This window comes from Scyliorhinus canicula, chromosome 4 (genome assembly GCF_902713615.1).
Source record: "Scyliorhinus canicula chromosome 4, sScyCan1.1, whole genome shotgun sequence".
In the NCBI taxonomy this organism is placed as follows: domain Eukaryota; kingdom Metazoa; phylum Chordata; class Chondrichthyes; order Carcharhiniformes; family Scyliorhinidae; genus Scyliorhinus; species Scyliorhinus canicula.
The window spans coordinates 38,690,716-38,717,734 of NC_052149.1; the positions used below are offsets into that span (position 1 = coordinate 38,690,716).

A 27,019-nucleotide genomic window follows, 5' to 3' on the forward strand; every position below is an offset into this window, starting at 1 on the left:
GGGCTTCTGTCAGGGCTGGAGGGAGTAGCAGGGGGTGGCCTGGAGGTGGGCTGTGGGTTGGGGGTGGACGGGCACGGAGCACCATTGTCGCAGCTTGCAAGGCAGGTATGAAGCTGCACACCGCTGACTGCCCACTGTGAACATAGTGCCACAGGCCATAATGGTGTCCCCCCAAGCCACCCCCCTCTCTGCCCTCTGGCAGATCCGACCCATCAATGGGATAGGCGTGCTCCAGCACAACCAGTGTGATCTTGTTGGCTGGGATGAGTGTGTGTGGGGAACGAAGTGTGTTTCGCGGCTGCAGCTTGTCAGCCGAGTCTCAATCTTGAATCCGGTGAATCAGACACAGTTTTTCATTGGAATCACTCCTTTTCCACGTGGCGCTGGTGCTAACCCCTCAATGGTCGCTGAATTGGTCCAGGAGTGGCACCAGTTTTCCTGTCGTAGAAGTCCACGAACCCTGCACCGGCGTTAACTTAGACTCAGGAAGGGAGAATTCTGCCAGTTACGTCTGGACAGAGACAATTCTGACAAGGGTTTTTCATTGGGTTATCTACTGCAATTAACAAAGCTACTCGTGTTTTGGAAATTCTGATGTTTTATATCTGAGGAACCTTACGGCTGATGGCACCAGGACTAGAAGGTTCACTGGGCTTGTGTTGATCCTCATTTTGTGAGTCCTCTTCGTTGATGGGCACCACCAAATCAAGTTCATTCGGCTGGAAGTTGGAAGAACTACTGTCCACACGCTTGCATAACACATTTGTCCCTCCTTTGCTGCTGCCCAAGGTTTTGAGACTTATAGCTGGTGAGGCAGCAACACTAAGGAAGCGACTGAGTAAGGGGGTCTGCATCCTGAGTTCCATTTCCGACTTTTGCTCAATTTGTCTGCTGAGGACGGGGCTATCGATCACACTGAAACATAAAGTGAAAACGTGAACAGCATAAGCTGAATAATTCACTTTGCAATAAAAAATAAAAGTTTTTCACATTTTTTTAATTGAGCTAGAAAGCCACCTTTATTTCGTAGATTTTTTTTCATTTTCCCACCTGGCTTCTGGCAGTTTGTTCGGGATTATAAAACATTAATAGCTGTGATTTGTGTTAAGAAATTAGACCAAGACACAGTAATGAAATGGATGCTCTAATTTCTGAGGTCAATAGAATGCTGTAAATTCTGCACTATGTATTCATCGTGTAACCTATTTTTGCAGTTCTATACTCAAAAATGGGAATACATGCAAAATACAATGGGTCTTGTGATTTATGCTATGGTACTTTGATTTACTATCTGTGAGGAGAGCTAATCAAGCTTATTGGTGCTTTGCACTGGTGGAATCTTTGCAGTGAGCTGGCTAAACTCCAATCTCTCTTACTTGGAAATTCATAATTATTCACAGTGCCAAACCTATTATTGAGTTTTCTAGAATAAAAATATATGCTGGGAATGGTTTGCTCAGGCAGCTTTTGGAGATGTGAGCTGGAAAAATTTAGGGATGCAACAGTGTTGAACTGGAAGGAGGGTAAACAAGAAGGAAGAAGCGTCAGGGCAGAAGCAGGAGTAATTAAATGGCAAAAGTGATAATGCAAATTAGGTTTGTAAATGGGACAACTAAAGAATCAATCTATAAATGACGAAAGCAGAGCTCTTACCAGAACCAGCGGTTGGAGGACAAGTGGGGGCAATGGTGGTTATAAACTGAGATTGTTGAACTCTGTTTTGAATTAGTACGGTTGTGCCTAATTGAAAGATGAGGTGCAGTTCCTGAATTGGAACCATGTAGGAGGTTGGGGTCTGAGTGGGGCTGAAGCGATTGGAAGCGAGTGGTCAACGCTTGGGGATGAGCAATCATCCAGTCTCCATAATGTAGAAGAGACCAAATTGTGAGCTGCGAATACATTATAGTCAGTTGAACGCACAAGTAAGTTGCTGCTTATTCTGGAAGGAGTGCTGAGTTCTCTTGGCTTAGCAAGGCAGTAGAATTGGTGTGCATAGAGATGACGTGCCAGGCAATGGAACTTTAAGGGGTGATTGCAGAAACTGAGCAGTTTTATCACCCAGTTTACTACTGTCTGGGAGCTGACCAGTTTGAGTTTTTTGCCCCAGATTTCCTGCATAGGCAGCAAGGAATATCGCCCAATTCTGGTTAGTGTCCTTAATACGATGTCATCGGGTAACTAATTAGTAACTAAAAGCGAAATGCTGTGCATGCTGGAATCTGAAACCAAAACAGAACGTGCTGCAAAAACTCAGCAGGTCTGACAGAATTTGTGAAGAAAGAAGAATAGAGTTTTTTTTGATTTAAAAAAAAAAAATTTATAAATTTTAGTCTATCCAATTCATTTTTTCCAATTAAGGGGCAAGTTAGCGTGGCCAATCCACCTAACCAGCACATCTTTGGGTTATGGGGGCGAAACCCACGCAAACACGGGGAGAATGTGCAAACTCCACACGGACAGTGACCCAGAGCCGGGATCGAACCTGGGACCTCGGCGGAGAAGAATGGAGTTAACGTTTTGAGCCAGTATGACTTCCTCACAATTAAAGAGAGGTAGAAATGTAATGCGTTAAAGGGGGTGGAGCAGCTGGAGCAGAGCCACCAGACCATTTGTCACTTGTTAAGTTTTGTTTTCACTGAGCACTGCCCTTTTTCTCCCATTCACTCACTCTGCTATCTTACCTTTATGCAACTACCAGCATCTACTAATGCATTAATGCTTCCTCTGTCTCGTGACCCACACTTCTTTGTTGCAATGTCTCCGAGCTCCCACCAGTCGTGACCTACTCTTACTCCAGCTCCAGTGTTGAATGTGCAAATGACATTCAGCAACAAAAGGGAAATATCTTGGTGATTTTCATAAAAATGACCATTGAAACAAAAATAAATGAAAACCTGCCTGAAATGAATTCATGTGATAGGTTTTACTGTTCTAATTAGCTCCATATTAACCAGGATAACTTTTAATTTCAAATTCCTATTACTACTTAGAACATAGAACATAGAACAGTACAGCACAGAACAGGCCCTTCGGCCCAGGATGTTGTGCCGAACAATGATCACCCTACCCAAACCCACATATCCACCCTATACCCGTAACCCAACAACCCCCCCCCCCCCCATACCTTACTTTTTAGGACACTACGGGCAATTTAGCATGGCCAATCCACCTAACCCGCACATCTTTGGACTGTGGGAGGAAACCGGAGCACCCGGAGGAAACCCACGCACACACGGGGAGGACGTGCAGACTCCGCACAGACAGTGACCCAGCCGTGAATCGAACCTGGGACCCTGGAGCTGTAAAGCATTTATGCTAACCACCATGCTACCGTGCTGCCCCTAGTTTGCTTTCATTGATTGCTTGATTTTGTGAACTCCCATCACTCAGGGGAATGTGTGAAATAGAATCTTTACTGACCGCATGTCAAAGGTAGATCCTAAAAATGATGGTTTGTGGATCTCGTTGGCTGTAGCGATGGTGTACGGAGGCTGAGCTGTGGTTTCATTCCAATACTTGTCCTTCTGCATGGGTGGAAGATTCTGGTACATATCATCCACAGAGAGAAAGGAAACCTACACAAATAGACAGATATATTGATCATTATGTGTTCATTGTAAGGATGGGCAATGCCAGGGATTTTTCTTTTATATTCAGCAACAAACAGTTCCAATACAGATCTGACATCAAAAAGCTCTTCCTAACCTCTAACTCATGTATCCTTTATACCTTAACCTTAGAAGAGCTCCTTCTGTTCTTCTGTAAAGAGATGTGTTTTCATTGCACCATCCATGTGAAGCACTGAGTTGTAGTTGGATTTGTGCTGGGGATTTGCTACCTGAAGGATTTCCCCCAGAGAAAGGGACAATGCTGACTCAGAAGTCATTTGTGAATAGAATCATAGAATTTTTACAGTGCAGAAGAAGGCCATTCAGCGCATCAAGTCTGCACCGCCCTTGGAAATAGTACCCTATCAAGGCCCATGCCTCAAACCTATCCCCGTAACCAGCACCATGAGGCAGCAGTGCTAACCACTGCACCACCGTGCCGCCCACCTTTTTCACATTCTAATATCTTCAGGAGTTCAAAGAGGGTTAAACAATGAAGGTTTAATTAGGCAAACAAAAGTAAAGGTGCAACGCGGCATACAGCACCTATGTCCCAGCCAGGACTGCCGATCATGCAGATCCCAATCCGGGCAGCCTCTTAAGTACCTGGTTCACGAGCCCAGCTGTTCGGTCTCTGCCCTCAGCGAGCGAGCTCGTATTCCACAACCCCTATGGTGAGATCAATTGGGTCATCCCTGTAGGTCACGTGAGGGTTGTTACACACATGCAGCAAATCACTTGCCTTATTTGCAATAGTTAATGGTCCAAATCCACAATATTAATGTACCTGAAGATTGCGGTCAATCAGCTTGTTTGTTTCAAAATCATCGTCGTCCTCTCCAAAGGGGTTAATGATCTGTTCTGCTACCTGATTAAGAATAAAGACATAAATTCACCTTCATTATTTTTGTTTTCGATATTTTTATTCAAGGCTTTTTACATATATACACAAAGTATCAGAAGAGCAACACATCAACCTGAACAAACAGCCACAAATACCCAACCTCCCCAATACCAACACCCCGCCACATCTCGTCTTCCTGATTTTTTGCCCCTTATTCCACCCCAAACCCCCCTCCCCCACCTTGCTTACCCCTCAACCCTTCTTGAAGAAATCAATGCATGGTTTCCACCTCTGGGTGAACCTCTCTACTGATCCCTGCAAAGCAAACTTGACTTTCTCTAACCACAGGAATTCTGCCAGGTCGCTCATCCTCGGCAGCTCTGAGACCCGCAAACACAATAGCATCCGTCTCCAGGCTATCAGGGGGGCAAAGGCCAATATGTTGTCCTCTCTCCCTACACGGACTCCTGGATCTTCTGACACACCAAACATCACCATGTCCGGACTCAGGGCCATCCCCACACCCAGCAACTTGGAAATCACGTCTGAGAACCCGCTCAGTCTTGTACACACCCAGAACATGTTGATGTGATTCATGGGTACCCACATGCACCGCTCACTCATGTCCTCCACCCCAACAAAGAACATACTCATCCTTGCCACCATCAAGTGATGTGCCTGTTAGGTGAATTGGACATTCTGAATTCTCCCTCAGTGTACCTGAACAAGTATAGTGTGGCGATTAGAAGATTTTTACAGTAACTTCATTGCAGTGTCAATCTAACCCTACTTGTGACACTAATAAAGATCATTAATATTATTATTATGTGAGCCCACTTTAAACTGGCTGAGGCTTAATCTCACACAGGACGAGGACGCGTTCACCCTCCGCAAGGCCTCTACCCACGTCTCGGCCCTGTTATGGGTCAGGGTTAAAAGAACCCCAAAGTGTATCATGGAGTTCACCTGACCCACAACTTTTAATAGATTGTGGTATGGGGAGCACACGGTTCACTCTACAGGTGTGGTACAGCAGAAATGGACAAGTATTTTTTTAAACAAAACAATGTTTATCCTATGAACTCAAGTTAACCGTTTTAAAACAGACAGTGAATGTCTTAGCAACCATTAATTCAAAGATAACCCCCAAAGACTACAACACTAAGTAATCCTTTAAGCTGCCTTTTAACATCCAAAAGACTTAACAAACCTTTCAACAGGAGCATATTAGGTTCACATTCACTATTGGGAACATTTATAATTCTGAATTCACCAAATGATCCAGAAATAGTCTTTGGATGGCAGAGATCAACAGAGCAGCTTTGTTTAACTTCAGCTGCAGCTCACTGGAAAACCCATACACACCCAAGCTTTTTCTCAAAGTGAAACTAAAAAGCAGAACCAGAGCTCAGCTCCACCCACACTCTGACATCACTGCAGTAACATGAGCAGCTAACCATTTCTTAAAGCGACATTCTCATGATAGCCAGCACCTCCCCATCTAGCTCTTACCCCCCACTTGCGCTTAATCTCCTCCATTCGGGCACCCTCCCTCGCCATCAATTCCTTTGAAATATTTGACACCTTCCCCTCCGCTATCTCATCCTCTGACAACAACTTTCCTCACACAATTCCTCACCTGCAGGTACCGAAAGCCGATCTCTTTGGGCAACTCATACAATTCTCCCACCTCCTCCAGCCCCCCGAACATGTCCCCAATAAACAAGTCCCTAAAGTACTCTATCTCCACGTCTCATCCAGCTCCGCTGGCACAAACCTATGGTTGTTGCATATCGGCGCCCACAGCGACATACCATCCAGTCAAAATGCTGCCTGTACTGGCTCACACCCGTAACGCCGATACCACTACTGGGTTCACAGAGTATCTGACCGGCGAGAATGGAAGAGGTGCCAGCAACAGAGCCCTTGTTCCCCGACATGATGCTGCCTCCATCCACCCCAAACCAACTTCTCCTCCGCAGCCCATTTCCTCACCATCGCAATATCCATCATCACCAGCAGCACAATTCAATTCCCGTACCAGCCTCCCCGAACGAGCGCTGGAATGTGGCGACTAGGGGCTTTTCACAGTAACTTCATTTGAAGCCTACTTGTGACAATATGCGATTTTCATTTCATTTCATATTTACCGCCCATTAGAATTTATCAGATTTGGCAATGTCTCACCTGCATGGCCTTCCCCCCACCACAAACTCTGAATTTTAACCATTAACCTTCCTGAAAAACGACTTGGGAACAAAGGTAGGAATGTTCTGGAACATGAACAGAAACCTGCGCAGCACCATCATTTTCACTCTCCGCACGGGCCCAGCTAGCGACAGCGGCAACACGTCCCACCCCTTGAAATCCGCCTTAACTCCCTCTACCAATCGTGCTAAGTTGAATTTGTGTAGCTGGGCCCAGCTCCATGCCACGTGAATTCCTAAATATTTAAAACTCACCCCAACCACCATGAACAGCAACTCCCCCAACCTCCTTTCTTGCCCTCTAGCATTGATCAGGGACACCTTGCTCTTTTCCATGTTATACTTGTGCTCGAAAACCAACCAAATTCCCCCAAAATTCAGGTGGGGAAGGACCGAAAAAATCCGCCGTGAGTGGGAGCCACCAAAATGCGACCACTCACTCCATGGCTGCAACCACAAGTCCCAAGTCACCTTCATATTGATGTTAACTATTTGTGGCTATTTTTTCTGCTTTTGTCTATTTTCTATCTTGCTGAAAGAGGAATAACTATATGCATTTGCAGCAAAGCATGCCAAAGTGCTTGCAAAGATGATTGAAAACCCAGTTGAAGAGGACAGTCTTAAGAAAACCTACAGTGGAGAGAGAGAGAGATATAGGAAGACAAGGCATTTTAAAGAGAGCTCCAGAGTGTGGGGCACGATGACTGATGCACTTGGCCTCACTGCTCAGAAAAACTTTCATTTACATACACCTTTAATTAATTCTATAGGTCCAGAAGCACTCTACAGCCAATGAAGCAATTTTGAAGTGTAGTCACTGTTGTAATGTGGAGCAGAGGGTGGGAGATGTAAAGTAGGCCAAAGAGGAAGCGTGGAAGAGCTTGCAGAGATAGCAGAGGGCAAGATCTGCGAAGGGATTTGAAGTTTTGAGGGTTTTAGAATCGATGCACCAAGGAACAGGGAGGTTGACAAAAATTGAGCTCAGAGCTGACTGAATGTTTGGGTTGGATGCAGACAGACGAGTACTGGATGAATTGGAATTATATAAAGGTGGAATTCAGAAGGTCAGCAACGTATGCAGAATAATATGTCGGAGAGAAACTCTGAATTAGTTAGGATTTATACAAGGAGGAAATCACATTGAGGAAGGTGTTGGAAGAATTGAGTCTACAAATAACAAATTCATGACTGATTTTAGCAAGAGAGGAAATCAGGTAAGACTGATGTTTTGCAGGTGAAATTTGGCAGATGCAGTGATGGGCTGGATGAAGGGCTTGATGCTCAGCTCTTGACCCAAAGGGTCATGGGTTGATATTGAGCCAATGCAACAGTTATGAAACAGAATCATAGAATTTACAGTGCAGAAGGAGGCCATTCGGCCCATCGGGTCTGTACCGCTCTTGTAAAGAGCACCCCACTTTAGCCCACACCTGCACCCTATCCCTGTAAGCCAGTAACTCTACCTAACCTAAGGGCAATTTAGCATGACCAATCTACCTAACCTGCACATCTTTGGACTGTGGGAGGACACCGGAGTACCTGGGGGAAACCCACGCAGACATGGGGGGAACATGCAGATTCGCACAGACTGACCCAAGCCGGGAATCGAACTGGGACCCTGGAGCTGTGAAGCAACTGTGCTAACCACTGTGCTACCATGATGCCCAACTGGCTTCAGTCCTGCCAAGTTAGTGCTGCAAGGCAGTCAAATTCAGCTTGGCATTGGATAGATTGTCTTTCAGCACGATAACAGACAGGGCATTAAGAAATTGAGTCAGAAGGTAAAGTTAGGATTGTTGGCATACATAAAAGAACATGTTCTATGCTTGTGAGTAATATATTTTGAGGGGGAAAGTATAGATAAAAAATAGGAGGACCCAAGAATACAACCCTTTTCAATTTTCATGCAAATAACAGCCATCCAATTCCCCTTTGATCCAGCCCCTTAATATGCAATGTATCCAATTGAATGCAAAACCCTGACCTTAAGCCAGCCCGCATAAAAGAAGAATTGCAGTAGAGTGAAGATGGGAACATAAAAGTCTATGTTATCTTCTTCGTAGCCTGCCCTTGGTTCAAGAAACTGGCGTCCAATCAGACAGAAGGCAAAGAAGGAATAGACTGCAATAGTAACCACCTGCGGAGAATTAAACAGAAGAGACAGTCAGCAATCATGGAATGCGGAATGTGGAAATACTTAGGACAGGATATTTCCCGTGCTGCACTCTGTTAGATGGCAAGCCAGCACTTCACTAAGTTCATAGAATTTCTGGGGGTGAATCTGTACCAACTGCAGGTCAAAAATCACGGAAGTGAATGAAAATTCACTGAAATCTCCACACCATTAAATTAATGATGCCCTAGCAAAAGTATTTAACAGAAATGTGATGCAATGGAAGTCCAGCAAATCATGTCAATGTAGGATCAATGGATAGTAGGACATATATGCTTGTTCCGTACATTTCTGATTTCAGTGAAGTAGATATGAGGTAGGATGCCAGGGTTGGTGAAAGAGAAATGAGCAAGAACAAAATGTGTGTCAATTACAGGCAAATGAGAGTTCATAATGTAGAATAAAGAAATGGCAGAAAAACTAAAGATGTCCAAAGATGTGCAGCTTAGGTGAATTGGCCATGCTAAATTGCCCCTTAGTGTCCAAGGATGTGCAGGTTAGGTTACGGCGATAGGGTGGGGTGAATGGAGAACCAGACCTGGATAGAATGCTCTTTCAGAGGGTCGGTGCAGAAAATCTCCCCAAGATATTAGTGCACCAAGGGACTCATGAAAAAGAGCACCTGAAATGAATTAGTATTAATAAAGAGGTAGTACTCAAAAATTTAATTGGGCAGCACAGTAGCATAGTGGTTAGCACAGTTGCTTCACAACTCCAGTGTCCTAGGTTCAATTCCCGGCTTGGGTCACTGTCTGTGTGGAGTCTGCACGTTCTCCCCGTGTTTGCGTGGATTTCCCCCGGGTGCTCCAGTTTCCTCCCACAGTCCAAAGATGTGCAGGTTAGGTGGATTGGCTTCGCTAAATTGCCCTTAGTATCCAAAAAAGGTTAGCTGAAGGGCAACACGGTGGCACAGTGAGTAGCACTTCTGCCTCACGGAGCCGAGGTACCAGGTTCAATCCCAGCTCTGGGTCACTGTCCGTGTGGAGTTTGCACATTCTCCCCGTGTTTGCGTGAGTTTTGCCCCCACAACCCAAAATGACGTGTAGGGCAGGTGGATTGGCCACGCTAAATTGCCCCATAATTGGAAAAAATGAATTGGGTACTCTAAATTTATTTTAAAAAAAGGTTAGCTGGGGTTACAGGGATAGGGTGGAAATGCGGGGGTAGGGTGGAGATGTCAGTTTGGGTAAGGTGCTCTTTCCAAGGGCAGACTCGATGAGCCAAGTGGCCTCCTTCTGCACTGTAAATTCTATGATTGAAGATTAATAAATCCCCTTGACCAGATGAGCTAGATCCCAGAGTATTGGAGGAGGTGGCTACAGATGAGTGGATGCATTGATGGTGATCTTTCAAAATTCTATAGATTCTGGAACGGTTCCTGTAGACTGGAAAGTAGCAAACGTACACTATTAAGAAAGGAGGGAGGGAGAGAACAGAGAACTCCAGACCTGTTAACTTGACATTAGTAGGAAAATGTTAGAATCTATTATAAAGAATGTGATAACTGGACACTGAAAAAAAAAATGATTGATTGGATAGAGTCAGCATGGATTTATGAAAGGGAAATTATAGTTGACAAACCTGTTGGACATTTTGATTATGTTACTTGCAGCATAGATAAAGGAGAACCCGTGGATGTAGTGTATTTGGAATTTCAGTAGGCTCTTGATTAGGTCCCACAAACTTGGGAAACAAAATTAGAATACATGGGATTGGGGGTAATATACTGGTTTGGTTAATAGACAGAAAACAGAGCAGGAATGAATGGGTCACTCTCAGAATGGCAGGCTGTTATTAGTGGGGTACCACAAGGATCAGTGCAAGGACCACAGTGTTCACAATCCCTCAATGATTTGGTTGTCGGGACCAACTATAATATTTCCAAATTTTGTAGAAAATGGCAGATGTAATACAATCATAGAATTCTGACCTATTGAGTCTGCACCGGCCTTTTGGAAAGAGCACCCTATGTAAGCCCATGCCTCCACCCTATCCCCATAACCCCACCTAACCTGCATATCTTTGCATCTTTGGACTGTTGGAGGAGACTGGAGCACCCGTAGGAAACGCATGCAGACGGTCTTCCAGTGGCGGCCATGCGTGGGTAGATCGCGTTATTGGCAGCTCCCGCCACTAACGGATCAATGGGCCCTTTTAAGGAGCTTTGGTGGCCCCTGTTTGATGAAAATCGGCAGGCAAACGGCGCTAGAAGGCTCCCCACATCAGTTTATGGAGGGGACCAGGAGCATGAACGGGCACCGAGAAGTGGCAGGAACGGGCGCGGGAACAGAAAATGGCGGCCGGCTCGGAACAGGCAGCGTGGGCCCAGCGGTCGCGGGAACAGCAGGAGTTCCTTAGAAGCTGCTTTGCTGACCTGAAAACGGAGATGCTGGCCCCAATGAATGCCTCAATGGAGAAAATGGTTGAGACCCAGAAAATGCAGGAGAAGGCGATCAATGAGATTGACAAAAAGGTCTCGGATAACGAAGACGAGATACTGGGCCTGGCTGTCAGGGTGGAGCCACATGACGCCCTGCATAAGAGGTGGCAGGAGAGGCTGGAAGACCTTGAAAACAGGTCCAGGAGGCAGAACCTGCGCATTCAGGGCCTACCTGAGGGTGCGGAGGGGTCGGATGCGAGTGCATTCGTGACCACGTTGCAGGGACCCTGATGGGGGCTGGAGCATTTCCTAGGCCTCTGGAACTGGATGTGGCGCACAGAGCCTTGCAAGGAAACCAAACACGAATGAACCGCCAAGGGCTATGGTGGTACGGTTCCACCGCTTCTCAGATAAGGAATGAGTCTTACGATTGGCTAAAAAGGAGCGGAGCAGCAGGTGGGAGAACAGTGTAATCCGCATTTACCAGGATCTGGGAGCAGAACTGGCCAAGAGGCGCGCTGGGTTCAACCAGGCTAAGGCGGCCCTCCACAGCAAAAGGGTGAAGTTCGGGCTGTTGCATCCAGCGAGGCTTTGGGTCATGCGTCAGGATCGCCACCATTACTTTGATACACCGGATGAGGTGTAGACTTTTATCAAGCAAGAAAAGTTGGACTCGACCTAAAGGACAGCCACGCTGGGACGATATTCTGGTGGGGATGTTAATTGCTGGATAGCCGGAGGGTGCGACATTATGTTGTTCCCTCTTATTTTTGTTTGTTCCCTGTTTCTCTGGCCATGTTTTCGGCTTTTGTGGAGTTCGGCCGCAGAGGGAGGAAAGGGGCCCTACATGTAGGGGTCCTCTTCTGGCAGCCGGAGCCGTTTCTTTTGTGGGGCCGGATTTTCACCCGAGGTTTGTTGTTTGTTTCGATTCGGTTGGGGGGGGGGGGGGATAATGTTCTTTGGGGGCTGTTAAGGCAGTTAACTTGGGCTTTTCACAGGGAGGGAGGGGCCCGAAACATGAGGTATCTGAACAATCGGAGACTGAGGCGGGAGCGGACGGGGTCAGCATGGGTCAGCTGACTCACGGAAATGTAATGGGGGTAGAGTCAGTGTTAAGCAGGTGCTTGACCTGGGGGTTTGGGATCGGGGGGCTGCCGGGGGGGGGGGGGGGATGGGATGCTGCCTTGCTGACGGAAAAGGAGCCAATGTGGGAGAACAGAGGGAGAGTCGGGTCGGGGGGGTGGGGGGGCTCCAATGGGAGGGTTTGAGTAAGCGGGAGACGCAGTCTCATGGCTGGTCGAAAAAAGTAGATGGCTAGTCGGCAGGTGAGGGGGGGGGGGGGTTTAACCCCCCCCATCCAGGCTGATCACGTGGAATGTGCGGGGCCTGAATGGGCTGGTCAAGAGGGCTCGCGTGTTCTCGCACTTAAAGGGGCTAAAGGCAGACTATAGCCATGCTACAGGAGATGCACCTAAAACTTGTGGACCAAACAAGATTGAGAAAAGGGTGGGTGGGCCAGGTGTTCCATTCGGGGCTGGATTCAAAGACCAGAGGAGTAGCAATCCTGGTCAGTAAACGGGTGGCTTTTGAGGCAGGGAGTATTGTGGCTGACAAAGGGACAGATACATAATGGTTAGCAGGAAGCTGCAGGCGACTCGGGTGGTGCCAGTGAACGTTTATGCTCTGAACTGGGATGACGTGGAATTCATGAGACGCATGTTGGGTAAAATTCCGGACTTAGACTCACACAACCTGATCATGGGGAGTGACTTTAACACAGTCATCGGCCCTGTATTGGACCGGTCAAACCCCAGGTCAGGAAAGCGACCAGCGGCAGCTAAAGAACTGATGGGATTCATGGAACAGGTGGGGGGCGTAGATCTATGGAGATTCGGCCGGCTGAGGGCGAAGGAGTTCTCCTTTTTTTCCCACGTCCACAAAGTTTATTCCTGTATAGATTTCTTTGTGATGAGCAGGGCGTTGATCCCTAGGGTGGAGGGGACAGAATACTCGACCATTGCATTCTCTGATCATGCTCCACACTGGGTGGATTTGCGTCTTGGGGGGGGAGAGAGGTCAACCCCACTATGGAGGCTAGATGTGGGGCTGCTGGCAGACAACGAGGTTTGTGGGCGGATAAGGAGGAGCATCAAGAATTACCTGGAAACTAATGATACGGGGGAGGTAGTGGCGTCCACGGTGTGGGAGGCCCTGAAGGCAGTTATTGGAGGGAAGTTGATCTCTATCAGATCCCGTAGGGCAAAGAAAGAGCGGAGAGAGAGAGGCTAGTTGAGGAGATGCTCAGAGTAGATAGGAGTTACGCGGAGACCCCCCCCAAGACAGGGCTACTGAAAGAGCGCCAGAGACCGCAGGCGGAATTCGACCTGCTGACCATAGGAAAGGCAGTAGCACAGCTGAGGAAGGCTAAAGGAGCTGTCTACAAATACAGGGAGAAAGTGAGTAGAATGCTGGCGCACCAACTTCGCAAGAAGGAAGCGGCCAGGGAAATTGGGGAAGTGCGGGATAAGGAGGGCAACACGATCGTGGACCCAGAGGGGGTGAACAAAGTCTTTAGGGCTTTTTACGGTAAATTGTATGAGTCAGAGCCCCCGGCAGGAGGGGAAGGGATGAAGCAATTCATGGACCAATTGAGGTTTCCAAAAGTGGAAGAGGATCTGGTTGAGGGACTGGGGCCCCCGATAGAGCTGGAGGAGGTTGTAAAGGGTCTGGGGAACATGCAGTAGGGCAAGGCCCCGGGGCCGGACAGCTATCCTGTAGAATTCTACAATAGATTTTCGCAGCTACTGAGCCCACCCCTACTGGGGACCTTTAATGAGGCCAAAGAGAGAGGGACCCTCCCCCCCAACAATGTCACAGGCTTCGATCTCACTCATCCTCAAACGAGAGAAAGATCCGCTACAGTGTGGGTCTTATAGACCAATTTCGCTCCTGAATATTGATGCCAAACTGCTGGCCAAGATCTTGGCTGCTAGAATTGAGGACTGTGTCCCTGAGGTGATAGGGGAGGATCAGACAGACTTTGTCAAGGGCAGGCAATTGAACTCCAATGTACGGAGGCTCTTAAACATCATCATGATGCCCTCAGAGGGAGGGGAGGCATAAATAATGGCGGCGTTGGACACAGAGAAAGCCTTTGACCAGGTGGAATGGGAGTACCTGTGGGAAGCGCTAAGAAGGTTTGGATTCGGTGAGGGGTTCATAGGTTGGGTCCAGCTGCTCTACCAGGCCCCCGTGGCAAGTGTGTGCATGAATAGGTTCCACCGGGGGGCGAGGCAGGGGTGCCCCCTCTCCTCGTTATTATTCGCCCTTGCGATAGAGCCATTGGCCACAGCGCTGCGGACGTTAAAGAACTGGCACGGGCTGGTCCGGGGGAGAGGAGCATCGGGTCTCACTATATGCGGATGATCTGCTCCTCTACATCTCAGACCCACTTGAGGGGATGGGGGAGGTCATGCAGATTTTGAGGGACTTTGGCTATTTTTCGGGGTACAAATTAAACGAGAAGAAAAGCGAGATGTTCGTGATCCAAGCTAAGGGGCAGGAGAAGGGACTGGGAGAGCTTCCGCTGAAGATGATCGAGAAGAGCTTTCGGTATCTAGGTATGCAGGTGGCTTGAAAGTGGTATGCCCTCCACAAGCTTAATCTATCTCGGCTGGTAGAGCAGATGGAGGGGGACTTCAAAAGGTGTGACATGCTCCCGCTATCTCTAGCGGGGGAGGGTGCAGACCGTTAAGATGACGGTTCTCCCCAGATTGCTGTTCGTCTTCCAGTGCCTTCCCATCTTCACCCCCAAGTCCTTCTTTAAGCAGGTGAACAAGATCATCTCGGGATTCGTATGGACAAATAAGACCCCACGAGTAAAGAGACTGGGCGAAATTCTCCGCCCCCCACGACGGGTGGGAGAATAGCGGGAGGGCCTTCCCGACATTTTTGCCGCCCTCCCGCTATTCTCCCCCCCCCCCCGCCGAACTCCCGACCCGAATCGCTGCCGCCGTTTTTTTACGGCCGGCAGCGATTCTCAGCTGTTAGATGGGCCGAAGTCCCAGCCCTTTCCGCCATTTTTACGAACGGCAAACACACCTGGTCTTGCCGTTCGTAAAAACGGCGTCACAAACTCGCTATTAATAACCATGGCACCGATTGGCACGGCAGTACCACGGCCGTGCCAAGGGTGCCATGGGCCCGCGATCGGTGGGCACCGATCGCGGGCAGCGGGCCCGATGCCCGCGCACTACTTGAACTTCCGCCGCCCCGCAGTATTCATTCGCGGGGCGGCTGAGGGGCAACCCGGCCCGCGCATGCGCGGGTTTCGCGCAAAAACGCGATGACGTCACCCGCGCATGCGCGGGTTGGAGCCTTCCAAACTGCGCATGCGCGGCTGACGTCATATGGCGCGTCAGCTGGCGCTAACTCCGGCAAGCGGGCTTAACGATTTTCGTTAAGCCCGTCTTGCCGGAGCCTACGGCGTCGGGCTGCTAGCCCCGACCGGGGACCAGAATCGGTCCCCGGTCGGGAAGGGGCGCGCTGCCGTAAAACCCGCCCGGGTTTTACGGCAGCTTTACGATTTCTCCCGTTTTGGGAGAATCGCGCCCACTGTACCTGGAGCGCAGTCTGTGGTTGGGGGGGGGGGGGGGGGGGGGGGGGGGCTGACGCTGCCGAACGTTTGCAGCTACTATTGGGCGGCTAACATGGCCATGATTAGGAAATGGCTTTTGGGGGCGGGGTCGACGTGGGAGCGGTTAGAAGCCTAGGTTAGACCATCTTAGGGGCACTTGTAACGGCACCTCTGCCGTTCTCGCCGGCCCGTTACTCCTCCAGTCCGGTGGTGGTGGTGGCATTAAAGATCTGGGGTCAGTGGAGAAGGTACGGGGGTGGAGGGAGCCTCAGTCTGGACCCCGATACGCAACAATCACAGATTTGTCCCAGGCAAGATAGACGGAAGGTTTCAAAGCTGGCATAGGGCAGGCATTAAAATAATGGGGGACCTGTTCATAGGCGGGACCTTTCCCAGCCGGAAAGCGCTGGAGGAGAAATTCAGTTTGCCCCTGGAAATGCTTTCAGATACCTTCAGGTACGCGCCTTCCTCAAAAAACAGGTGGTGACATTTCCGTTGTACCCCCGCGTAGGATACAGATTAGGGTGGTCTCCGGCATCTGGGTAGGAGAGGGGAAGGTATTGGATATCTACCGGGAACTTCAGGAGGCGGAGGAATTGTTACATAGTATTGTTCCTTTCTCTGTATATATGGTTAACTTTTTTTTCTGTTATGTTAAATGTTGTTAACGGTTATGCAAAAAATTATGTTTTGTTAAAAATTTGAATAAAAATAATTTTTTTAAAAACAGAAACCCTTGCAGAGATGGGGAGAAAGTGCAAACGGCACACAGGCAATCACCCGAGTTGGGAATTCAACCCGGATCCCTGGAACTGTGAGGCATAAGTGCTAAGCACTTGCCACCGTGCTAACCAATGTTGCACAATGTGAATAATTATGAAGTTATCAACTTTGATAGTGTCATAATATCCACTCATGTAGATAATGAGGTGCAGACAGGCAGTGATTGACATACAGGACGACCAATAAGCACACAACACAGTTCAGCCAATCACCAGACAGGACACTACCACTATAAAGCCAGAGGGCACTAGGTTTCCCACTCTCTCTGGACCAAGCCACTGAGACAGTCAGAGTCCACAAGCTAGCCAGTACAAGCACCATGCGGTAGCTAGTAAGTCTGGTCAGGCTAATACAAGGCCTCCAGTCAGTTCAGTATAGTGTTGACCCACAGCTGAACATGTGTATCAGTTCTATCGTTGAATAAAACAGTGTTGGATTTTCTCCAGTGTTAGACGTCTGCTTCTAGCTTCCCTGCATCAAGTGCAGTCCACATCGAACCAGCCTGCCTAACACATCATGGTACCAGAGTGATACTGATATTTACGGACCTACCTCAAATGAATCAGCATTGACCAGCAAGCAGCCATCCGGTGAAATGGAAAACATCCAGCCTCCTCCGCATCTCCGCATCTCCGGCAACCTCGGCACCAATTGGAAGATCTTCAAGCACAAGTTCCTCTTGTACATCGAGGCCTCCGACCTCGAAGCCACATCGGATGCCAGGAAGATCGCGCTATTCCACAGCGGGGGACCATGCCATCCAGATCTACATCTCCCTTACGTTCGCTGAAGGCGAAGACAAAATAAAATTCAAAACAGTCCTGCTGAAGTTCGACAGCCACTGCGACATTGAGTTGAATGAGAGCTTTGAACAGTACTTTTTCCAGAAGAGGCTTCAGGGTAAGGATGAATGTTTTCACTCCTTCTTGACCCATCTCCCCATCCTAGCGCAGTCATGTAACTATGACTCGATGGCTGATTCCATGATCCGGGATCAGATCATTTTCGGGGTCCACTCCGACTCCCTGCGGCAGCAGCTCCTTAAAATCAAACAGTTGACCCTCTCTGTCGCTATTGAGACGTGCGTTGTCCATGAGCATGCTAAGAATCGTTACTCCCACATCAGGGCGGCAGAGACTGCAAAGTTAGCCTCCCACGAGACGGAACGGATGCAGGCCATCGCACAGATGCAGGGCCTGAGCATCGAGGAGAGTGGCCATTTCGCACGCTTTTCCTGGGTCCCTGCGCATGCGCGCCATCACCGAGTGGACGACGAGACCGACAACCCGACTGCGCAGGTGGGTATGTCGACCAACCGCACTGCGCATGCGCGATGGCGCACGGAACATGCTGGCGTCAGCGTCATGACGTGTCCGAATTGTGGCTCCGCCCACTTAAAGCGGCAATGTCCGGCAAAAGGACGCCGGTGTCTACAGTGTGGCAAGCTTGGCCACTACGCAGTCCTTTGCAGATCTGCTCCACCGCTCAACAGCCAGCGATCCCAGCTGCGGAGCAGAAGTGTCCGCTCAATACAACAAGGCATGCCAGATTCCGATCCCGACAGCCCAACAGACCCTGATGCTGAGTGCCTCAAGTCCCCATATGGTGGGCATCATAACGACACATGCGCTGCCTTCCAGCACAACAGCGAAACGCCTCTCCATCCTCAGTGTGGATCCCGACGACGAGTGGTGTGATGTCCTCACAGTTAACAAGGCTCGCATCCGGTTCAAACTGGACACCGACGCATCAATGAACCTCATCTCACAATCCGACCTCGACACCATCCACGCCAGACCAAGCATTCTTCCACCGGCCTGCCAGCTTCTTGACTACAATGGCATTGCCATACCTGCCAATGGCCCGTGTCAACTAGGGGTATCCAACTAGGCAATCAAGGTGACGCTGCGGTTTGAAATCGTCGGGTCTGACAGAGCACCCTGCTCGGTGCTCGAGCCTGCAAGCTCCTGAACCTGGTTCAGCGTGTCCACACCATGTCTTCATCACCGGCAACGGCCTCGCCTGATGGAAACTTGCAAGCTGGCATAGATGGCATTATCACGCAGTACCACAGCGTATTCGATGGGTTGGGCACGCTCCCATACCGATGTAAGATCCTGCTCAAGCCGAACGCCACCCCTGTAATTCATGCACCACGCCGGGTGCCGGCACCCCTCAAGGATCGTCTGAAGAAGCAATTACAGGACCTCCAAGACCAGGGCATCATATCAACGGTCACAGAGCCAACAGACTGGGTCAGCACCATGGTCTGCGTAAAGCAGCCGTCAGGGGAGCTTCGCATTTGCATTGACCCAAAGGATCTAAACCGCAACATCATGCGGGAGCATTACGCAATACCCAAACGTGAAGAGTTGACCAGTGAGATGGCTCATGCCAAATTCTTTACTAAGCTGGACGCCTCCAAGGGTTTTTGGCAAATACAGCTGGACGCGTCCAGTCGCAAGCTGTGCACGTTCAACACCCCATTCGGTCGCTACTGCTACAACCGCATGCCTTTCGGCATCATATCTGCCTCCAAAGTGTTTCACCGCATCATGGAGCAGATGATGGAGGGCATCGAGGGGGTGCGAGTGTACGTTGATGATGTAATTATGTGGTCCACAATGCCCCAGGAACACATCGCTCGCCTCAAGAAGGTATTCCAGAGAATCCATGAACATGGTCTCCAGCTCAGCAGGGCCAAGTGCTCATTTGGTCAATCAGGTATCAAATTCCTAGGTGACCACATTTCGCAGCAGGGTGTGCGGCCAGTTGCCGACAAGGTCGCAGCGATCAACGCCATGAAGACCCCGGAGGACAACAAGGCGGTCCTCCGTTTTCTCGGGATGGTCAACTTCCTCGGGAAATTCATTCCCAATATGGCATCCCACACCACGGCCCTCCACCATCTCGTCAAGATGTCGACGGAATTCCAGTGGCTGCCCACGCATGAAGAGGAATGGCGTGAGCTGAAAGCAAAGCTCGCCACAGCCCCGGTTCTAGAGTTCTTTGACCCAGCCAAGGAAACCAAGATATCAACTGATGCAAGCCAGGACGTCATTGGGGCGGTGCTCCTCCAGCGAGATGACTCCTCGTCCTGGGCTCCAGTGGCATATGCCTCCAGGGCCATAACGCCCACTAAGCAAAGGTGCACTCAGATTGAGAAGGAGTGTCTGGGCCTCCTGACAGGAATAGTCAAGTTTCACGACTATGTTTACGGCCTGCCAAAATTCACGGTAGAAACGGACCACAGGCCTCTAGTTCACATAATCCAGAAGGATTTAAATGACATGACACCTCTGTTACAGCGAATTCTTCTTAAGATAGGCCTCTACGACTTCGAACTTGTCTACACGCCAGGCAAAGAGCTGATCGTTGCAGATGCCCTATCCAGATCCATTACCACACCGTGTGAACAAAGTGACTTAATCTGCCACATAGAAGCGGAAGTGCGGTTGTGTGCCACTAACCTTCCGGCCTCTAACGTACGGGTGGTCCAAATTCGTGAGGAAACGGCCAAGGATCCTCTGCTGCAGCGTGTGATGCAGCAGGTCCTTACCAATGGCTGGCAGAAGGGACAATGTCCCCAGTTCTATAGCGTAAAAGACGACCTGACGGTGGTGGAAGGCATCCTTCTGAAACTCGACAGGATCGTAATTCCTCAGAGAATGCGGGCTATAGTGCTGGGTCAACTCCGTGAGGGTCACCTTGGGGTCGAGAAATGCTGACTCAGAGCTCGGGAGGCTGTCTATTGCCGGGCATCAGCCAGGACATTGCCAACACGGCCCTCAATGGCCCTACCTGTCAGAAGTTTCAGCCAGCTCAACCCAAAGAAACATTGCAGCAGCACGAGATTGTGACCACTCCGTGGTCCAAAGTAAGTGTAACCCTTTCCATGCCAAGGGGCGTGACTATGTACTCCTGGTCGACTACTTCTCCAGTTACCCAGAGGTGGTGAAACTGTCCGACCTCACGTCGAAGGGGTAATCAAAGCCTGCCAAGAAACGTTTGCCAGGCATGGGATACCGCTCATGGTAATGAGCGACAACGGTCCTTGCTTTTACAGCCAGGAATGGTCTGATTTTCCACAGTCCTACAACTTCCGTCACGTAACCTCCAGTCCCCACTACCCGCAGTCAAACGGGAAGGCCGAGAAAGGGGTCCATATTGTAAAGCGGTTGCTGTGCAAAGCTGCAGACTCATGCCCTGACTTTAACCTGGCAATGCTGGCATACAGGGCAGCCCCACTGTCCACTGGGTTGTCTCCAGCGCAGATGCTCATGAATTGCACTCTGAGAACCACAGTTCCAGCCATCCATGTTCCAAACCTTGACCACCTCACGGCCTTACAGAAAATGCAGCAATCACAGGCCCAACAGAAAGCCACATACGGTGCTCATGCCACGGATCTACCCGAGCTGGCCCCTACTGAGCATGTTCGTGTCCAGTTGCCTGAGGCTGGCTGGTCAGCCATGATGTGTTGGGTGCTCTGGATCCGTGAAACACATACAGGCCACCAACACTTAAATAGTACAACACTATTTTATTAAACTATAAACTGCTGAACATACTATTAGAACATAGAACATAGAACGATACAGCGCAGTACAGGCCCTTCGGCCCTCAATGTTGCACCGACATGGAAAAAAAAAAACTAAAGGCCATCTAACCTACACTATGCCCTTATCATCCATATGCTTATCCAATAAACGTTTAAATGCCCTCAATGTTGGCGAGTTCACTACTGTTGCAGGTAGGGCATTCCACGGCCTCACCACTCTTTGCGTAAAAAACCCACCTCTGACTTCTGTCCTATATCTATTGCCCCTCAATTTAAGGCTATGTCCCCTCGTGATAGCCACCTCCATCCGCGGGAGAAGGCTCTCGCTGTCCACCCTATCTAACCCTCTGATCATTTTGTATGTCTCTATTAGGTCACCTCTTAACCTTCTTCTCTCTAACGAAAACAACCTCAAGTCCATCAGCCTTTCCTCATACGATTTTCCCTCCATACCAGGCAACATCCTGGTAAATCTCCTCTGCACCCGTTCCAAAGCTTCCACGTCCTTCCTATAATGAGGCGACCAGAACTGTACACAATACTCCAAATGTGGCCGTACTAGAGTTTTGTACAACTGCAACATGACCTCATGGCTCCGGAACTCAATCCCTCTACCAATAAAGGCCAGCACACCATAGGCCTTCTTCACAACCCTATCAACCTGGGAGGCAACTTTCAGGAATCTATGTACCTGGACACCGAGATCCCTCTGCTCATCCACACTACCAAGAATTTTACCATTAGCCAAATATTCCGCATTCCTGTTATTCTTTCCAAAGTGAATCACCTCACACTTCTCCACATTAAACTCCATTTGCCACCTCTCAGCCCAGCTCTGCAGCTTATCTATGTCCCTCTGTAACCTGCACCATCCTTCCGCACTGTCTACAACTCCACCGACTTTAGTGTCGTCTGCAAATTTACTCACCCATCCTTCTGCTCCCTCCTCTAGGTCATTTATAAAAATGACAAACAGCAACGGCCCCAGAACAGATCCTTGTGGTACGCCACTCGTAACTGAACTCCATTCTGAACATTTCCCATCAACCACCACTCTCTGTCTTCTTTCAACTAGCCAATTTCTGATCCACATCTCTAAATCACCCTCAATCCCCAGCCTCTGTATTTTCTGCAATAGCCGACCGTGGGGAACCTTATCAAACGCTTTACTGAAATCCATATACACCACATCAACTGCTCTACCCTCGTCCACCTGTTCCGTCACCTTCTCAAAGAACTCGATAAGATTTGTGAGGCATGACCTACCCTTCACAAAACCATGCTGACTATCCCTAATCATATTATTCCTATCTAGATGATTATAAATCGTATCTTTTATAATCCTCTCCAAGACTTTACCCACCACAGACGTGAGGCTCACTGGCCTATAGTTACCGGGGTTATCTCTACTCCCCTTCTTGAACAAAGGGACCACATTTGCTATCCTCCAGTCCTCTGGCACTATTCCTGTAGCCAATGATGACCTAAAAATCAAAGCCAAAGGCTCAGCAATCTCTTCCCTGGCTTCCCAGAGAATCCTAGGATAAATCCCATCAGGCCCCGGGGACTTATCTATTTTCACCTTGTCCAGAATTGCCAATACTTCTTCCCTACGCACCTCAATGCCATCTATTCTAATAGCCTGGGTCTCAGCATTCTCCTCCACAATATTATCTTTTTCCTGAGTGAATACTGACAAAAAGTATTCATTTAGTATCTCGCTTATCTCCTCAGCCTCCACACACAACTTCCCACCACTGTCCTTGACTGGCCCTACTCTTACCCTAGTCATTCTTTTATTCCTGACATACCTGTAGAAAGCTTTTGGGTTTTCCTTGATCCTACCTGCCAAAGACTTCTCATGTCCCCTCCTTGCACGTCTTAGCTCTCTCTTTAGATCCTTCCTCGCTTCCCTGTAACTATCAAGCGCCCCAACTGAAACTTCATGCCTCATCTTCACATAGGCCTCCTTTTTCCTCTTAACAAGAGATTCCACTTCTTTGGTAAACCATGGTTCCCTCGCTCTACCCTTTCCTCCCTGTCTGACTGGTACGTACTGATCAAGAACACGCAATAGCTTTTCCTTGAACAAGCTCCACATATCCAGTGTGCCCAACCCTTGCAGCCTACTTCTCCAACTTATACATCCTAAGTCATGTCTAATGGCATCATAATTGCCCTTCCCCCAGCTATAACTCTTGCCCTGCGGGGTATACTTATCCCTTTCCATCACTAATGTAAAGGTCACCGAATTGTGGTCACTGTCTCCAAAGTGTTCACCTACCTCCAGATCTAACACCTGGCCTGGTTCATTACCCAAAACCAAATCCAAAGTGGCCTCACCTCTTGTTGGCCTGTCAACATATTGTGTCAGAAAACCCTCCTGCACACATTGTACAAAGAACGACCCATCCAATGTACTCGAACTATATCTTTTCCAGTCAATATTAGGAAAGTTAAAGTCTCCCATAACAATTACCCTGTTACTTTCGCGCTTTTCGAGAATCATCTTCGCCATCCTTTCCTCGACATCTCTAGAACTATTAGGTGGCCTATAAAAAACTCCTAACAGGGTGACCTCTCCTTTCCTGTTTCTAACTTCAGCCCATACTACCTCGGAAGAAGAGTCCCCATCTTGCATCCTTTCTGCCACCGTAATACTGTCCTTGACTAGCAGCGCCACACCTCCCCCTCTTTTGCCCCCTTCTCTGACTTTACTAAAGCACCTAAACCCCGGAACCTGCAACAACCATTCCTGTCCCTGCTCTATCCATGTCTCTGAAATGGCCACAACATCGAAGTCCCAGGTACCAACCCATGCTGCCAGTTCCCCTACCTTATTTCGTATACTCCTGGCATTGAAATAGACACACTTCAAACCACCGACCTGAACACTGCCGCCCTCCTGCGAAGTCAAATCTGTGCTCCTGACCTCTCTACTCTCAATCTCTCGCACCCCAAAACTACTATCCAGGTTCCCATGCCCCTGCTGAATTAGTTTAAACCCCCCCAAAGAGTACTAACAAATCTCCCCCCCAGGATATTGGTGCCCCTTAGGTTCAGATGTAGACCATCCTGTCTATAGAGGTCCCACCTTCCCCAGAAAGAGCCCCAGTTATCCAGAAATCTGAATCCCTCCCGCCTGCACCATCCCTGTAGCTGTGGGTTACACAATGTTAGATTAACTAAAGACCTGTGCCTGTCCTAACCAGTCAAATCACTCAGCATGTGGTGAGAATCTGTGCTGTAAACTATAAGCTCTTGTGCTTCTGAAAGGCTGCATCCCGAATGAGCGGGAAAAGTGATGCCCTCTGTCTTTATAGTGAGTGTGCTCTAACTGGTGATTGGCTGCGGCGTTTGTGCATGTTGATTGGTCCTATTGTATGTCCATCAGTGTGTGTGTCTGCACCATGATATACTGGTGTATATTATGACAAGCCACAGCTGTTGTGATCAAACAAGTGGTCCCAAGATCGTTCCTTGTCCGCATGGCTGATGGCTCCCTGCTACGGCGCAACAGACGGGCACTGCGAAGAGTTCCACGTCCGCTACCTGACCAACGTGCCCCACCACCTACGATGCCTCCTCCGGACGTACCCTACCACGAGGCCACCGATCTACCAGCAATCCTGCCAGCCCATGCAACCACCACAATGGCAGCGATCCCGCCTATCCAAGTGCAGGCAGCTCCTGATCCACCTCTGCAGCGATCGACAAGAATTCGTCGTCCACCACAAAGACTAAATCTATAGACTGAACTCTTGTACATTTTATGACTTCATTGATTTAACCTCTGTAAATATTGTTTCGTTTGCCATGTATCTGCACTATCGACACCTTCCTATGCATATATGTTCATCTAGACACCTTTTGTATATAGTCAGGCATATACATATATATACGCTCACACACCCTAGTATTTGTTTATCTAAAAAAAGGGGAGATGTCATAATATCCACTCATGTATATAATGAGGTGCAGACAGGCAGTGATTGACATACAGGACGATGAATAAGCACACAACACAGTGCAGCCAATCACCAGACAGGACACTACCACTATAAAGCCAGAGGGCACTAGGTTTCCCGCTCTCTCTGGACCCAGCCACTGAGACAGTCAGAGCCCACGAGCTAGCCAGTACAAGCACCATGCGGTAGCTAGTAAGTCTGGTCAGGCTAATACAAGGCCTCCAGTCAGTTCAGTATAGTGTCGACCCACAGCTGAACATGTATATCAGTTCTATCATTGAATAAAACAGTGTTGGATTTTCTCCAGTGTTAGACATCTGCTTCTAGCTTCCCTGCGTCAAGTGCAGTCCACATCGAACCAGCCTGCCTAACACATTAGGTAGGAAAAAACAGAAAGGCAGAATATTTCTGAAATGCTGAGAGATTGGGAAGTGTTGATGTCCAAAGGGACCTGGGTGTCCTTGTTCATGATGGACCAAAAGCTAGCATGCAGGTGCAATAAGCAATTAGGGAAGCAAATGGTATGTTGGCCTTCATTGCAAGGGATTTGAATACAGGAGTAAAGATGTCTTGCTGCAGTTGTAGAGGGCCTCGGTGAGACGTACCTGGAGTATTGTTGTGCTTGTGTGGTCCCTTTAAGCGGCGATCTTTTATGGGCCACGTGACCCGCTTGGGAGCTATTTCATGGGAGTGTGTGAACCCCGACCTATGGGGAAAAAGCGCAGGACCCGGGCAGTGTGGACCTGCCAGTCAAGCTGTACAGACTTGTACGAGATACCTTTGTGCCTGTATAGAATTAGACCTCATTGTTGTTCCCAATAAACCTCATTGTTATACAAGAAGCCTCCTCAGAGATACCTCGGGCTATTACAATTATGTCCAGTTTTAGTATCCTTATCTAAGGAAGGATATACTTGTGACAAAGGGGATGCAACAAAGGTTCACCAGATTAATCCCTGGGATAGCAGGGTTGTGTTATAAACAGATTTAGGAAACTGGACTTATTCCGAAGATTGAGAGGTGATCTGATTGAAACTTACAAAATGCTTACAGGACATGACAGGGTAGATGTAGTTGGAAGTTTCTGCTGGCTGGTGGGTCCAGAACCAGGAAAGTGACATTGAGGTAGATGATCAGCCATAATCTAATTGAATGTCAGAATAGGGTTGATGGGCCAGATAGTATGTTCCTATGTTCCCATGGTAAGAAGTTACCTTCTCTGCCCAAAGGGAGGAAAAGATAATGTTGTCCCCTTGTTCAAGAAGGGGAGTAGAGACAACCCCGGTAACTATAGACCAGTGAGCCTTACTTCTGTTGTGGGCAAAGTCTTGGGAAGTTTTATAAGAGATAGGATGTATAATCATCTGGAAAGGAATAATTTGATTAGAGATAGTCAACATGGTTTTCTGAAGGGTAGGCCGTGCCTCACAAACCTTATTGAGTTATTTGAGAAGGTGACCAAACAGGTGGATGAGGGTAAAGCAGTTGATGTGGCGTATATGGATTTCAGTAAAGCGTTTGATAAGGTTCCCCACGGTAGGCTATTGCATAAAATACGGGGGCATGGGATTCAGGGTGATTTAGAAATTTGGATCTGAAATTGGCTAGCTGGAAGAAGACAAAGGGTGGTGGTTGCTGGGAAATGTTCAGTCTGGAGTCCAGTTACTAGTGGTGTACCACAAGGATCTGTTTTGGGGCCACTGCTGTTTGTCCTTTTTATAAATGACCAGGAGGAGGGCGTAGAAGGATGGGTGAGTAAATTTGCAGATGACACTGTAGCCACCTGGGGTGGCCACTTCCCGATTCCAAATTGGATGCCCGCTAAGAATACAGGGAAAACTGGCCAGTCACAGGAAAAC

The 27,019-nt window shown here is 48.7% G+C and overlaps 1 protein-coding gene across 3 annotated transcripts in view; it reads right to left on the reverse strand.

The window, feature by feature from the left end:
* Window positions 1–229: 229 nt before the first annotated feature.
* The window catches only part of best4 (bestrophin 4), a 189,607-nt gene continuing 162,817 nt past the window's right edge, over window positions 230–27,019 (reverse strand). For 2 of the 3 annotated variants that reach the window (XM_038794075.1, XM_038794074.1), the window contains 4 exons: window positions 8,644–8,796; window positions 4,396–4,476; window positions 3,421–3,575; window positions 230–915 (listed from right to left, as the gene is read on the reverse strand). In XM_038794075.1, coding sequence (XP_038650003.1) covers window positions 600–915; window positions 3,421–3,575; window positions 4,396–4,476; window positions 8,644–8,796 — 705 coding nt within the window. In that variant the 3' untranslated portion in view covers window positions 230–599. The remainder of the gene's footprint in view (window positions 916–3,420; window positions 3,576–4,395; window positions 4,477–8,643; window positions 8,797–27,019) is intronic. The other variant, XM_038794078.1, reaches the window with a different exon arrangement.